The 16,730-nt window shown below is 38.0% G+C and overlaps 1 protein-coding gene across 3 annotated transcripts; it reads right to left on the bottom strand.

The window, feature by feature from the left end:
* LOC105178718 lies at positions 1,717-16,730 on the bottom strand. Of its 3 annotated transcripts, XM_011102248.2 has the most exons (18): positions 16,298-16,730; positions 12,769-13,011; positions 12,284-12,645; positions 10,015-11,238; positions 9,439-9,732; positions 9,261-9,332; positions 9,095-9,175; positions 8,954-8,988; positions 8,732-8,819; positions 8,505-8,657; positions 6,767-6,958; positions 6,389-6,468; positions 6,202-6,274; positions 6,009-6,110; positions 5,143-5,248; positions 3,982-4,069; positions 3,606-3,768; positions 1,718-2,513 (listed from the first exon to the last, which is right to left on the bottom strand). In XM_011102248.2, the coding sequence occupies exons 1-18, from the start codon at positions 16,668-16,670 to the stop codon at positions 2,439-2,441; spliced, it is 3,804 nt and encodes a 1,267-aa protein (XP_011100550.2). In that variant the 5' UTR covers positions 16,671-16,730; the 3' UTR covers positions 1,718-2,438. The 3 variants fall into 3 exon arrangements, with proteins under 3 accessions (XP_020555089.1, XP_011100550.2, XP_020555090.1); XM_020699430.1 differs by having other exon boundaries at positions 1,717-2,513; positions 12,284-13,011; XM_020699431.1 differs by lacking the exon at positions 1,718-2,513 and having other exon boundaries at positions 2,535-3,768; positions 12,284-13,011.

The following is a 16,730-nucleotide window of genomic DNA, read 5'->3' as shown; positions in this document are numbered from 1 at the left end:
TCCCCCCCCCCCCCCCCCCCCCCCCCGCCACCCCCTCATTATGATAGGAAGACATGTGAGGGCAAAATGGGAAGAAAAGAGTTGGCTAATCTTGTTTCCATTTTGAGACCATTGGAAAATACTTGTGGGAGAAGTCAGTCAGTGAATGACTATGAGCATTTATTGTCCAATTAAACACATTTTTATGACACCAAAAAGGAGTTATTAAATGTGGTTGACAAACTGTTTTTTTTTTTGTTTTCCTTTCCACTTCTTGTTTATTTGACCACGAAAATTGACGGCTTCTATCACGGTCATTTTTATTTAAATTTTCGGGATATTATGTATTTCGTTATGATAAGTGTGTCAAACTTATCATCCAGTTCATTGTGCTGCTTGACTTCTGCATGTTGGTCAGTCTTATATATACATGGATTCAAATGTGTGCTTATCGAGCTTGAGTGAAGTTTCAACTACAAAAATGCAAGTAACAACGTAGAATTTATAGGCCAAACACTCAACCTTGTAGTTATTCCATAATTTAAGTACAAGGAGCCTACTTGCACGGAATGAACCCTCACTCGCTCTATAAAAAAGCGTGACTCCTGATTGATTAAGATAAGGGACAATATGTTACTGTTGACAGACCCAACTATTAAAAAAGAATTATGGAGAAACTAACCAATATTGACTCGACTTTTCTTGGACCAACATGCAATCTTATGTTGTCATATGGTAGACAGTTGTTTGAAATAAGACAATATCAATTGCCTGTCTAAACCATCCCTTTCCTTAACCTGCAGCCAATTACCAAGACTTGACCATACCGATTGTTTATGCATGTCGTTAGGCCATCCTGCACACAAAGTCTATCGAGGAACCCCGCATGCAGGGCTCTCCATCTACCATCTGTCCCGCACATAGGCACCCAACCCGCCCATGTATGCACATTCCTCCGTTGTTTTCCTGCATGCCTCACATACTTAACCCAAACTCCGTGACATTAGCTAATAATGCCCACAGAATGCCAAGAACCAATTAACGACGCCTTATCCTGTGCCTAAGGCCTGCACATCCACTCGTCATGCAACCAAGTCATACACCGACATTTGGTACTTCCTGATCAATCGACGTTTTTAAATCACTACCACCCTATGATGACACCTATTGTTTCTAGCATGCAAGCATGTCGTGCTAGACATGACGACATCTCACCAGGGTAATAGTAAATGCTTGCTCATAAGAAAGAAAAACATTCACATAGATTGTGTGGTTTGATTCTCGAGAAACACTTAGCATCTCTGTCAAACATTCTAATACTTGTGTGTTAAATAATTCAGAAACATAAGCATATACGGGAAAAAATGTAAATGATAATGTGGTTACAAGCTTGATGCATGCAAAAAACGTCAATCCTTTGATGGACTTGAGCTCCTTAATGGGCTAAAATGTCCTACAAACTTTAGGATGAGAACTTGAAAAAATACACTTCGAAACTCAATTTAGTATTCAATATTGAAATAATAATACTAAAAGAGGAGAATATGAGCGAATTATAATGAAGTATGATGAAAGATTGTGAATAAGAATGAACATGTGTAAAGAAATTGCTTGCGAATATTAAAAAAATTGCCCCTGTTTGAGGGGACTAAACCTGAATTTATAACCGAGATCCCCAACAATGAGAGGGTCTAATCTCTGAGAGAGTTGAGGAGGGGGTTTTTTAGTGAATAAGTATCCTAGGCATCTTTATCTAATTAGTTGGTGGAATGTTGCAGGAGTCTATCCCACTTTGGGGAGTCCAACGAGAGACGAGTCATTCTTTGTCAGGGACTTTCCTTCTGAGCCCTCTCGTCAACTCTTTCTTTCAATCATATTTCACCACCTGGACTATGCGCACAGCTGTCTACCAAGGTGGAATTGAACTCTACAGACCTCCATCGATTAAGTCTTTATCTTGGGCTTTTGCTTTCTTGAGCCATGGGTAGGGGAGGCCTGTGAGGCTCCTTCCGTCTTGTTTCCTTCATTGGGGTTTTTAGATTGATTGTTGGGCTTAGAGGTGGTACTGGCTAAGGCTTTGTATTTATTACCATATCAAAGCTAAACGCTCAACTTTGTATTTTCTTCCTCCTTTTCAAATACAAGGATGCTTAACCTATACACAATCCACTCTCTGACTACACAAAAATGTATAAGTTAATGCTTAATACAAAAGACTATAATATTATAGTTGACAGTCCTAACTGTTACAAAATTGATGGAAAATAACTAACTGCAGCAATCATCCTAGCGACAATTGCAGCCTAATCTGCCATATGACAAGCAATGGTCTTGAATGAAACAACTCTGATTGTTTGTACATGAGTTGCGCACGCGTCTTCCACCCATCTTTTGCTTTGGCTCACAGCCAAAGACCAAGTGTTGGCTTTGTCGACAGCCTACTCGACTTCCACGCATTGTTAGGTCATGACGTGTGCGACGTTTGACCAGAGTTCATGCACATCAGGTACTACCCGTAGGCGTAGCACAGTTACCTTGCACATAGGCACACAACGTCATGTTTGAGCCAAATGTCATGCACACGCATCATGTGCAATTCATCTCTTCTCTCTCGCTGCAGTTCCATTCTGACATTCTCTTCTAGATATACGTATAGCGATGGTAGAGAGCTTGCATATAATTCTTTTTAAAAATGAAGAGTACAATACAATGTAATATGATAAAACATCAAGAAATCTATAGGGGCAATTATACCAAATAAGAATTATGATTACATTATAATTTAAGTGTTGAGGTAGCATACATTTTTCTACCCTGGTACAATATGCCCTTTCTCGAGGTAAATTGCTTTAACCCATGGACTATTATTTGAAGATTTGGCATTTGACAATGTTAAGTCCTCATCCTGGGTATCTTTGCTCAGTCATCATTATCAGTGTGGAAGAGACTTGATTCTTCTATTACGTTACTATATTTTGGGGGGTTGTTGAGAACAAAACCAATATTGATGTGGATATAGGGCTGGACAAGCAAATGTCCAAACAGCAATGATCAGTGCCGTTCTATTTGAATTCAGGTCTACCCAATGTCTGACCCGCGTATTCCAAATTCTAATATGTACAAATTTCAGTGACTTTTGAGTGGATTTCAGAGCCATTATAATAGACTAAAAAAGCAATCTCAAATTGATTATTGAAGGATTTGAAACTCATAATCATGCAAAATTATCCAGAATTCTTAACCTCGGAATTGTTCGATTCAAACACATCCTCATACCTCAGCAACCACACTGGACCAATAGGCTAACATAACAGGACAACAAGAAGTAATTTGCTTGAGAATCAAAATTTTTCATACCAAAGCTGTTGTCCTCGAGGAATCATGCAGAATACTTTCCCATCCACCCAGAAAACTTTTAAACCAAACAAATCTAGCAAACTAGTAATTTGCTGTTGTGTTTGACATGCATTCTCTTCTTGAAAGCTAGTTGAAAATTCACTGATGGAACTACGTAGAAGTATGATATTGTTTGTCGATGCCAAGCGATTCAGGAGACATTTTCTCCAAATGGGATTCAACAGTTCTCATGCAGGTGATATATGTTATGAAGTTGAAGCTCAAATCACCTGGGAGATGCACCTGCAGAGCCGTAGAATCCTCATGTATCCACTTCTAACCCCCTTAACTGCATCACTAATTTCATCAATGGTTCGCCCAGACAATAAACATTTTTGGCTGTTCACAGGCTCTGGCAATTGAAGTGGAAGAACATCTGAAGGATAGATTCCACTGCAAAATCAATTAGGTACTAAGTATCGCATGGGGAATTCGGTTCTTGATGCTTTATGATCTATTGTTGTGTTCTCTTTCTAAATGTTTATGTTTATTATCCATGCCTCAAATAATCCAGTTAATTAACTGATGGAATTCATAGTGCTGTTGATTGGAACAACAGATGCTGGCTCCAACACAAGGAAGAAACCATAAGGTAAAAACACTAACCGTTTCAAGCAAGACATGTCAAGTGTGAGGATCACCTTTCTCCCGGAATTAAAATTAAAGTAAGAAAGCATCAGATTGAGCTGTCCATCTGCAATAAAAAGCTCACAAGTTTAGAGGCATAAGGTCCTGATTACGAGTAAATTCAATTTCAATGAAAAGATATGCTCTATCAATGCAATCATATTCGCATATGCAAATGCAAGAAGGAAGGATCATATAAATATCGCAATATATATAAATATATTTTTCTTTATAAGTTAAAGCAAGAATGCTATCCTTTTCTCACAAGCAAGGCAGAGGGATTGACTCATCATGCAACTAAGGGAATAGAGGTGCAACGTCATTATAGCTGATGAGAAGTTGCAATACCACAACTTCTATGAAACTTCAAATCCTTCATTTCCATTAGAATCCATTTAAATGACATTTAACCCCAAAGTAGGAATCCACTTAAACGACAATTTACTTCAAAATAGTTGGAGATTAACATGAAAAGCTGGTCAAGTAATTTGCATACTCATAACGTGTCATTTCCAATTAGTATTTGCAAGTATGTCTGTAGAAAAACAAAAAACAAAAGCGCTCAAAACATAATATCTGAACAACCACAAAAAGAAGGAAAAGAAAAAAGGAGCTTATCTCTGGCTTATTAACAATCCTTGGATCCACATGTTTCTCAAACATTTGTCATGTTCTTCAAAAATGATTGATTTGGCAAGGGAAATGGATGGTGGGATTGTCAATTTTGGAAAAGTATTGGTCATATTGCCCAGTCTTTCTATTTGTAAAATGCTCAAATGTCAAAAAATTATAATGCTTTCTTCATTTCAAATGAACACCTAAGAATACATAGGAAAAGCTAAGGATCTGTTCACAAGTAACTTAGATTTGAAGCACTAGCCAAGTGCTACATTAATGAGATTAAGTTAAAAGCAAGTCGTATAGATCAAGAAATAATAGCATCATATGGGAAGTGGCAAGAGGATCATAGAAGAGGTATTTGCACAAAAGACCTCAAAATCGGACAAAAACAACAAAATGCATCAATCAGAGAAGAAACTACCATATACAGTAAATCCACTTTGCAGACATTCTAATATCATAGTTGTGTTATTACATGACTGAAGTTAAAATGGTGGGGACATAGAGGAAAACAATTACCAGAAGGCGAAGAAAAGTTAGACTGGGTCAGGTTTTGCAACTCCATCTGGGCTAACTGTACCTCCTCAACCACATCTAGCAAGGTACCCAGAAGAGAACTGGTTACCTGCAAATTGGTGATATGGGTAAGAACAGAAACGCGATGAACTATATGAAACAAAATTTAATGGTGTAATTGCTTGTGAGGTTAACTCATCTCATCACACAATATATTTTTTCCATAGACATAACATTCTAACTTTCAGAAAGGACATGCAACACCAATGGTAATTATTTCACTGTATCACTTACCTACACCTTGTAACATATAACATCAACTATCAACTATCATTATGCTTGACATCCTAATACGTACTGAAAGGTTTTCTCCATCTCAACAACACTATTTGTATCTCACTTTTTCATTTTGAGATGAGATGATCAGGAATGACAAGCGATTAAACATAACCTTCTAGCAACTGACACGCCATTCACTCAGGTTATTCAGCTCAAGAAATTAATAATCCACATGCTACTGGACAACATAAGATCAGAAAGAGCAAAGCTCAGGTCCACTGTAAAAAATGTATGCCAATACTGGAGTCGTTTGAATTGGATTTATATAAGTTGTATATGAATGACCAAACTGCTTTTTCTTTTAAGTTGCAGAAGGCATTAAACTATCTTTAGACATGTATTAGTTGTAGATTACACTTCTGCTTAACTGTTTCAAATTAATCTTTTGATATGCCAAAGAGGACCAATAGAAGAAAGTTCAATGATAACCTATATGGAATTATTGACCCAAAGCAGCCAAAACTTTACACAAAAGTAAAAAACATAAGCTTGTTATGCTTTCCTTCAAGATGATGCACGATTTTACTTACTTGCGTTTCCTGCACCAAAGTTTTAGCACCAACATATTTCCGAGCTCTCTCAGCATTAAACACAAATGTAAATGCTGTGCAAGCATCCAAATTTGGGAAATTCTAGGAAGCAGAAAGCTATGATATTAAGCTGTGATCATTACAACAAGAAAGATACATGAACGTAAACCTGCTAATGTTAAAACAGTTTCACCTTTATAATGTTTGCCTCATTCAGTTTAAATGAAGTTGCAGCACTTGATGTAGGACCAACAATGACTTTTATGCTGTAACATCATTGATAAAATTGATGAGCTGAAAGGAAGAGCAGAAGCAGAATAAATTTTGCCATCACAACTTTGTAAAGCATATGCAGCAAAAGAAACTGTTTTGGCAGAAACCTCTGAAAAATGAAGTCAAGGTAGTTGAGAACAATGTTGTGCTGACCATTCACACTGCCTACGCTATGGACCACCCACATCTGGAGAAACAGCAGACAAGATCTCTCAGCAAAAGGCAGCACTATTGACTGAGAAGACGCATGGTTCTCCATTTGCATTTCATTTCAATTACAGTAAGGCGGAGTCAAATAGTTGGATACTAGTAAAATATCAGCTATCAACTCCTTGCACAAATACCAGCATATTTTTCAGTCTCCACTTCCACCAAGAAACAAATCGAAGAAACAAGGAAGCAAAAGATTGACTAAAATAAACAAAAAGACACTCTTTTCTGGACCCACTACCATTGGCAAAATTTCACACAGCAAGAGTATCCACCTGCATATCCAGTCGAATGAACCTGCAAGAAGCCCTCTTTATCAATTGCTCATTAACTAAAGCAATTGTGTCGTCACAGCTTTGTTCAGCTTTCAACTTGCAGCATGCATGAAAAGTTCCCTTCAAGGTCAAAATCTTTCTATCTAAAGCTTCTAAGGCATGCCGCATTGCCGTCAATTTTTCATGGCAAACCTGGCATTACATAAAGTGAAAGCCATCATATAGAAGATTAGCTTCTAAAATTTACAGGTGTCTTGACATAATGCACTCACAAACACGAAGTCACAGAAAACATCTGGACACATAAGCGCACAAACACTGCATTATCATAACCTGATGTTAATTGTTGACATCACTAGACATTAACAACAGCCACCACCAACAGGTGGCACCCCGCACCCCTGGTATCCTTTCATACTAGCAACTATATCTTATTTATTAGATTGAACCCATTTACTTTACCAGCCACTACAACAGGCTCTGTCATTGATATAGCATATTCATGTACTGACTGGACAATCAGATCATGCACTTTTCCAATGTGTTTAAATATATGCATATAAACAAGTGCATGAATGCTCTTACAAGTAGCAGCGCATGTACTGAAAATGCACGCATACTAATCATTATCAGAGAGTAGAGAAGCAGTTAAATGAAAAAAACCTGCACGAACATACCATGAAAATCATTGAATTAATAAATTCAGTAGTGCTCTACAGATATGTAGGGGGCATTACGAAAGAACATCTTTTTGGCCAACCACACACTGCTTCAGCAGCATTTCCGGACACAAATAATTTAAGTACCAAATAATACACCCATCATCCCCCACACCCACAAGTCTCTGTCCCCTATCATTTAAGGGCAGACAAGAACCCAGTTTTCATTCAAAAGAAAACTGAACTAGACTGACTTCTATTATTCAGTTCAATTTTCCGGACAATGTGGTTTGCTTGAACTCAAATAAAACTTTAGTTCTGTCAGCAGCATGAGATCAGACCACCTTGAACCAAAAAGCAAACTGCAACCTAACAAACATATATGTTATGGTTCTGTTAACTGATCAAAGATAGCTATGTGCCATGCTAACTTGAGCCTGCAGTTGATGTGTGTATGAGATACATGGAACTCAGTGAGGATGACTTTGTTATTGTGTTAGAGATGATCCGTCTTGATTGAAGTGATAATACTACAGGCAGCAGCAGTGGAGTTACTGCATGCGTGATGAGGTCTTCCATTTCTTTTTCCTATTCTCTTTATATATTCTGAGTCAAAACTGGATGCTGAGATTAGTATGTAACAGAGATTAGTCATTGTGTGCTTAAAACATATATCAAGTTAATATTCAGCAGGCTAGTTCAGACAATACAGAGAATATAACACTGTATCAAAGTCACACTTCAAGGACATGTTAGTTACATGTTCAGTATTGGTACCACGATAAAACAAAAGAGTGCCTAGGAACAGAAAGGCTTTTTCAGAAACAAAGGTGGCTCAGTTGCTTTATGCTAACAAAGGGCTCAATCCCCAGAACTATCTTATCAGGGAGAAAAAAATATGAATATAATTCAAGCATAAATTGGACAGCAGCTCCAATGTAGGCAATGAATTATCTTTTGGGCACCCTCTCTTTCTAGAGATGGAAGTAGACATAAATCAATTGGCGAACAAGACCAAAATGCCCAAAAGAAAGTTCAAATTGCACATGTTGCAGATGCATATTAATTTGACTTAATACCTCATGTCCATCCTTCAAACTGACAGACAATGACCGATCACCAACACCATCAACTAGGACATTGGTACTGTGAGTCCCCAGTGGATTTGACAGAATATTTTCTCTCAAAATTAGTGACTCCTGAGCACTGGAGCTCAGTATCTGTAACCTTTTCTGCACACAGAATGTGACTATGATGGTGAGAAATGAAAAGGCACATATACAACCAAGACACAGACAAAAATTACCAACAGTTTCTCCCTCTGTACATTCTTCAGCTGCAATTTTGCCTTTTCATACACAACTCGAAGCAGCAGTGAGTTTACTTCAGCTATCCTGCATTAGCAATTGTTTAATCAATCCAAGATATTTTCAAGATTAGATAATTTAATCCGCAAATAGAAGAACCGCCATGCATGCAGATGCACAGAACCATCCTGTTCAAGTCACATGTGAGTGAAAGCACTTACTTTCCGAGCTGGGGATCATGAAGAACAACTGCATTCTGGAAAGAGAGACATAAATGAACTCAGGCAATGCAGCTAACGATAATTGACCAAAGCACTTAAGAATGTGAAGACATATTTAAGTATCCTTGTACACCAGCAGACCTGGGGCATGACTCCAAGGTGAAGCATCTCATATATTTTTGATCTCTGCTGGTGAATAAATATATCTCCAAGTACATCAATCTGAAATATGAAAAATATTATCCAATAGCCAAGCAGAAACAATATGCGGGTGAAAGAATGTAATAGAAATTGGTATGCACCATACCATCTTATTATTAAGCTTATCAGCTGATGCAGAAATAATTTTTTTCATATCCTCTGAGAATGTAGAGTATATCTGCAATGTGCAATTCAAAATTACGTGAGAAAAAAATGTTCGGCTGCACCAGCAAGCCCCTCCAGGTAAGACAGTGGCAAATAAGTAAAAGCAGAATCAAACATACATCAGTCCACTTCTTCCTTTCATTGCCAGACAGTGTTGATCTACCTTCGTTCGGAGACAACTGTCTCTCTGTATCAACATTTCCACCTTTCTGAAGCTTGGGGCTCCTCTGCATTATGGCCATTTCGGTTCTATGTTGCGTGTCCCTCAGCAATAATTCTATACTTCTCTTGTTTCCAGAAAATTTTTCCAGTCTGCCACTCAGCTGAATGGTCCTTGGAGAAGGTATTATGGGGGACTGTGTATTCCCGATCTCTTTCCTTGAGGGGATTGCTGTAGGGAACCCCCTCAGATTCTGATATGACCATATAGAGCAAGAAAACAAAACCACTATTAGAATTCATCTAAGCCTCTAAACGGCAACCAGAACGGATGGATAGGATAGACAGACAGTTGATATTTTCTCTACGCGGACCCTTGGAGATTCTGAGTTTGCCTAAAACTCAGAAATACCAGGCCTCTTATATGATCAGTATTGAGGCACTGCATAATTTGTATGGACAATAGCAGAAAATGGAGAATGCATGTAAATGAAATTATTTCCAGAACGAAAAACTAGAAGACAAAAGTAATTGACCTTTTGCAGTGTTGGCTCTTCAAGATTCTTATAGGCAGATGGAGAAACAGAACCATGAGATATGACTCCGAATTCTCCACCAGGGAGGTCATCCTCAAACCTGGAGCTTTCCCTGCTAGTTTGGTTACCCACATCCAGAATTTTGGAATGCTTGACCTGGTATTTGTTCTTAGCAGGAGTAATAAAGTCGTCAATGTTTCCAAATGTTCCGTTCCTGTTATAAATATCAACTTCTCCATTATCAGTTGATCTTACTTCAACCAAGTTTTTGAGGTGGTTGACTTCAACAAAAGGTGAGCCTAACTCTCCATCCATTCCATTGGATACAGCAGCTCTATTAGCATTTGAAGTTGAGAGGTTACCATCGGTGAGATTTCCCTCTGGAGTTGAATCTCGGTCTTTGTCAGAGTCTGAACTTTGCTTGAACTGACTTTGTAGCACTAAATCTTTAGATTGACTGGATTGAAGACCTAGTGTAGTTGATAATTTCTTCTCCAGCAATCTACCAGGAGAAGAAACAAACTGAGCACTAAGAATTTTTACTCCGTCACCTGAAGCAATATCAGCCAATAAAGACTCAGTTTCAGTCATTACTGCATCTTCATTTGAATGTTTCGGACTAAACAAACTACGCATCAATTTATTCCCAGACCAAATCTTAGAGGGTGAAGCTCGCTTATATTTTGATTGATCTGCGGAGAGATTTTTGGCACTCAACTCATTCGGCAATTTTCCACTCATTATTTGGTCCAGATGTTCTTCCAAATGATTTTCACCACTGATATGATTCAGAGTCTCAGCCCTGGTCCGATTCATGCTGAAAGCATAACTCCTCTCTTTACTCTGATCAACACTAGCAAGTTTTTTTTCAGTAACTGAATCTTCAAAATTCATTCTAGAAATATGACGTTTCTTTTCCAGAAAAGCATCAAAATTAGGGGATTTTAAGAAATCCAGCGACTTGATAGTGGAATTGTCAACTTTAGCACTGAAACTAGAAGAGAACCCAGATTTCTCAAGTAATTCCAGTTTGGAAATGCTTTTCTGAATAGAGGTCTGGGTTTCATGATGTTCTACGCTATCATTTCTGAGCAAAAAAACAGGTTTTGCAAGCAAAGGAGAGGTTGCTCCCAAAAGTTGAGATGGAGAGGCAGTCGTCAGAAGAAGTTGGGGTTGTTTGACAGGAGAAGATGTAAATAGCACCAAAGCGGTTTCAGATTCATCCTGCGCCAAACTTAAACTTATCAGTCTGTTATCAATTCTTCGTAGGCCACCTGCCATTAATAGATTCTAACATGCGAAGCTCCTCATCCATCAAATTTTCCCTATAACTTTCAAAATTGGGTTCAAGGAGGGGCAGTAGGAGTTGGAGACATTTTTACATGTGTAGGAAAAAGAAAAAGAAAATGTAATCCATTGCCTTCAAGCTAAAGCACTAGATAATTAAGACAAACAGAAAAAACTTCAGAAAAGAAACAAATTACAGTTATCAAATTTAGTATATCAAAACAACCTGTTTAGCATATGGAACTAGGCGCACTTGCTGATTAAGATAACTAGTTATGCAGTAAACATTTTGCTCCATTTATAAATTGAATAAGATATATAATCTTTTCAACAAAGACAAACCTTGGGCTGATTCAAGAATCAAGAAACCCTAAAGTTTTGGAAAAAGTATAATTGATGGATAGCATTTCAATTTAGATAAATAAAAGATCAGACATAAATACGCAACTTTTGACAAAATGCAGAACAATTAGTGCCTTTTTTACCCGAAACTAGCCAATGAACAAAAATATTAGTCCACTGAACTCACAAAATTTTAACTATAGTTAAATGGCAAGGAGGCGAAATCCACAATAACACAACTAGGTTGAGTTTATCCAGCTTATAATCCAATTATATATGCAGAATGAGCAACTACATGGGAATCACTTTGACAATGACAATTACTTTCTCAATTACATACGACCGTAAAACATTTAAATAAGGATGAACCAGTGACATTTATCAACTGTACCGATCAAGCGGAGTTTACGAGGATCAACTCTCTCCCAATAACCTTCAAGCAAAAATCTCCAGAAGCATAATGGATAATATACACTAAGGCAAAAAAATAAAGCACACAAGGAATAAGCAGGACAGACATTTCAAAGAGCTAAACATTGAATAATTGCCTGCAGAGTTGCCAAAACGCCATACCATACAGCAAAGGAGCACATTTTGAAGAAAATCATAGATACATACTGCTGCGGGTGTGAATGCTTACTTTACTCAACTGGTCTGGTGACATATTTGGTTTATAATTATCTGTGTTGGAAGCTGCAGCACCCAATGTACTTGATGAAAATGTTTTAGGAGAAAGACCACTGTGAAAGGTTCTGTGAGGACCGTTTGCCTCACCAAATACTCTGCAAGGAGTAGATTCTTCCCCATTCAGGACATTGCGGGAATTAATCCCACTGATTTCTTTCCTTATACAGTCACTTGGATTTACAAGGTCAACCCCATGATCAACTGATGGCAAAACCAAACTTTCCTTTCTTTTAGGTGATGCTGAAGTAATGACATCATCAGATATACTGACAGAAAGAAGATTTTTACTGCTCTCTGCAAGGAGTGCATCCAATCCTGGTGATAGTTTATCATAGTTATACTTGTTAGGGTTTTCCCCAACAAGACTCATATCGTTGGAGTTGTGGCTATCATTTACTTCTGTGACAGGCATACAAGATTTGGGAATAGGCTTTTTACCTAAAGTGAAAACCATGGAGCTTCCTATATTTGCATTTGTTGGTGTTTTCTCTTCAAAGAAGAGTTGACCCCCTGTTGGTGTCTTCAAGTCTACTCCTGAATCTGATAGAGCAAGACTGCGGTAATGCATGGAAAAAGCTGTTGAATCCATTGTAACATCGTGATTATCATCAGAAGCTGCAGAGTCCAACAACCGGCCGGGCCTTATAAAATTGGCCGACACAGGGCCAAAAAAATTATCTTCTGCTTGAAGAGAAGTAAGCGAAAAATCTAATTAATCTTTTCAGAAGAATAAAAACTACAAGAATGAAGGGGAAATAAAAATATCAGGAATCTAATAATAAAAATACAATCAGAAAAACCTGCTCTTGCTACCAACCGACTAACTAGTACTCCCAATATTTACACCAGTAAAGCAGTTCTAACCCTTGAAGGAAATAAGTTGGTTATACTTCAGGCAACAACATCAATTGATTATAATAGAAGATATTTAGCTGTAATCAAGCATAGGTAAGACAGAGCGCAATCAATATCTTAAGAGCTAATGGTGACCACAATAATGTGGACGTCAAATGATGGAGACACAGTTCTTCAGTATTTTTGCTATCAGCCATCCAGGGACCAACGGAAACTCGCGGATGGGGCTTAAAGATAAAAATTTTCTAGATTCCAGGTACTCTGGTCTACGAAATGATAGTTGGATTTTCATAATTCCTATGGTTAGTCACTAAACAAACAGCAGATAAATGAAGACTGCAAAACCTTCAAAATGATCCATGATTTTACACTGTCAGGAAGCACGGGCGAGGCAGCATTTATCATTACAGTGTTGATTTCTGCTTAAATGTGCTAAAAGGTTATATATTCTAAAACCCATAAGAGAAGTATGAACAGCAGCAGGAGTCATGATAGTCAATTCATATATAAGATTTTACACTTTCTGGATTGTCTTCTGAAGCTAGAATTTCTAGCACTATATGATATCATTGGCAAGAAAATGCCAGTGTAAGTAAACCTACCGTCTTGAGAACAGTTCCATGGACTTAAAGGACTGGAGCTGTCTATAATTTTTGTGATTCCTTAATAAACTATGTACTCTTTGAGGCAGAAACTGTAATGTTTACAGTGGGTTGTGTCTGACCTTCTACACCTATTAAGTGGAAGGTGAATATGATGCATAAACTGGGGAAGATCTAAAGACAGATTCATTATTGGCTATAAATGTATGATGCTGAATGGAATACCAATGCAGTAAAAGACTGGTGACTTGAAGATATCAAAGCTGTCATTCTATAAAAAGGGAAGTGAATCTCTGCTTCTTATTGTGATCAGGGTTGAAAAGGGATTCAGGGTTGTGATCCTTAGTGTGGAGACACTCTGCAGCTTCATTGTTGTCACAGGCTGGGCGAGGCTGAATGAACTCGCAAAGTAGTAGCAATCTGGTTCTGGAATAGATCAATGTTGTTATTGTTTAGAAATTTGAAGTTAAGTTTTGATTCCCATTTTTGACGAGGCATGCATGACAAGGGGCATTAACTTTAGAGCCAGCCTTCAATAGACTATGAAGAATTAATATTTAATCTCAAGAAGAAATGAAACGGGTTGGATCTACATACAATGTAGGGTCAACTTACCCATTAGGCATACATGAAAGCAATGGGGCAAGAAGAATTGGCTTTTTCTCAATAAATAGCTACAATTTCCCGAAAGTAGTTAAAAGAAGGAAAAGTCATGCAACACGGCACAAGCCACAGGAAGATGCAGGATTAGATTTTTTTTCTTTTTCTTTTTGTGATTTTTGGTTAAAGCACCAACATCAATGAAGTACACATTTTTTAATCCTATCATCATTTCTTGGGGCAAGGGTTTAACTAGAACTTTAATGCAATAATTATAGATATATCTATGTCAAATTCCAACGTTGTATAGTTACCTGAGTATAACTAACCGTAATAGGCTTCATTAATTTTACTGACCATCATTGAACCATGGCCGCTTTCGTTGATGGCAAACTGAGAGTAAAGCCTAAAGGCACTGCGAAACTAAGTTGTCTTCTTTATTATCTTCAGCTATTGTTTACTTTGCCCTAGATTCACTGGAAAGTATTACTTGTGCTTATATGCTGAAAAAGCATGCAATTGTATTTAGTTTGATATTACATGCACCAAAGCATTCAATCAACTATTGATTGTCAGTAGTTTACACTTGGGACCAACTCAACTTTATCTAGTTCGCCCTTTTATAGAGTAACATGATAGTAGACTTTTCCACTTAATACTGTCTCCACCCGTCCACTGTAGAAGCTAGATTCAAGTAAAAAAAGAATAACAGCCAAGAAGTGTTAAAATGAATCCTTGAGAAACTATTTTATGCAGCACGCTACCACTTCAATATAGTTTCTTGAGGAGCAAGAGTGGGACAACAAGCGAGAAACCCAATAATGAACCCTTCAAAAATGGTTGGGTTTTTTTTTAAAACATTACCACCTCAACATAGTACCGAAAAGTGCATAAAAGAGATGACAAGATGTAACCTCTTGAATGAACATGCAACCCTTCTATTTTACAGGGTCCTAAGTGCATGAAAGGTCATAACCAGTCTTACATCTAATCGTTTAACACTAAGAACTCATTCACTTGCTGGGATTGAGGTAGATATCCAACTAATCCAGTCAGTATCAAGTTTACTTTGTTTTTTTCCAGCCTGGTATAAATGTGTCCCGCTCATTACAATGGTTGATTATAGGCTGATCAGAATCGCACTAAAGGAGGTGCAGTTCACAATCCGGATCAGCCCACTTGGGCTGGATGAAAATTCCTTTGCCTAAAATGTCCTCTAAATTTCACTCCAATGGACTTCTTCGACGTTGCAAGTTTTGGAAATAACCAAATAAACCACCAGACATTTATGACATGTCAAGACACCTTTTTGACCAGTGAGATAACATGTGACTTGAACAATTTTGTCTTATTAGGGGTAGTTTTGGAAAATCAAATTTTGTCCCAAATTATTCAGTAAACATGAGATTAAACAATCACACATTAATCCAAATCTTGTCCAACTAAGTAAACAAATATCTTTTTATCCATGAGCACGCCACCTATCCTCAATTTTGTCATACATTAGTCTATCCCTACTTAAATCCCATCCCACAAAGTAACGAGGCCTAAAGGAATCATCCTCAACTATCAGATTTTAGAAGTACTACAAGTACATTTTTCAAGATAAAATTTCTGTTTTGCTGAAGGAGATCTACTCTCCAAAACATAATAACGATCTAAAGGAGTTGGCTGGCATAATGAACCAATAGAGTTAAAGTAGTTAGCGAATTCCGGATTGTTTTGGTTCGCATCTGGCAACAGAATCAACTAGAAAACCCTTGAGAACTCATAAATATCGTCCACCCCACTTCTTCCTCACTACTCGTTAGAATACAGTTCCATGTCAACATTCAAGCTCAACGCACATAGTAAAACACGACAGGAAAGACAAATAACTACAGAAAACAAAGCAAAAGAATGAAACTTGCCATCGTTCGAGGAGGCAGAACCAAAGGTGCTCCCTCCTGGAGAAGGGGACCCAACCGGACGCAAAAACGAACTCCGCATTTGCATCATCTCATCATCAACATTATCATCGCCATCATCCTCCCCTCCAAACCCCTTACTACGCTCCGATTCCCCGCCAGAGCCTAATTCACCAGCCGAGTCGTCACCAATTTTTGCAGTTCCCGTTGAGGGAGTCTCATTAAGCTCTTCGTCGCGGTCGAAGAAGTGAACCGACGTCATCTCAGCAAAGCTCACTCTGCGCGCCCGCTTCTTCTGCCGAGCTATGGTGTCCGAATTTTCCGTCGCCGTGTTGTGGCGGTGGCCATCGGCGTTAGGATCCTCCTTGGATTCCATGGCAAGTTAAGCGCAATTTCGTTGGGATTTTCACCTCTCGAAGCTAGGGCTTTACGAATT

The sequence above is a fragment of the Sesamum indicum genome, linkage group LG16 (assembly GCF_000512975.1).
Source record: "Sesamum indicum cultivar Zhongzhi No. 13 linkage group LG16, S_indicum_v1.0, whole genome shotgun sequence".
Taxonomy (NCBI): Eukaryota; Viridiplantae; Streptophyta; class Magnoliopsida; order Lamiales; family Pedaliaceae; genus Sesamum; species Sesamum indicum.
The sequence above is the reverse complement of the archived record's forward strand: the minus strand, read 5'-3'. Positions and strand labels throughout refer to the sequence as shown.

What these genes read in the sequence shown, in the direction of transcription:
- LOC105178718 (XM_020699430.1), bottom strand. Translation starts at nt 16,670, where the DNA reads ATGGAATCCAAGGAGGATCCTAACGCCGATGGCCACCGCCACAACACG. An exon ending in AAAGGAAGAAGTGGACTGAT is followed by an intron (nt 9,333 to 9,438) that starts GTATGTTTGATT and finishes TGCACATTGCAG; the next exon opens with ATATACTCTACATTCTCAGA. An exon ending in ATAAGCTTAATAATAAGATG is followed by an intron (nt 9,176 to 9,260) that starts GTATGGTGCATA and finishes TTCATATTTCAG; the next exon opens with ATTGATGTACTTGGAGATAT.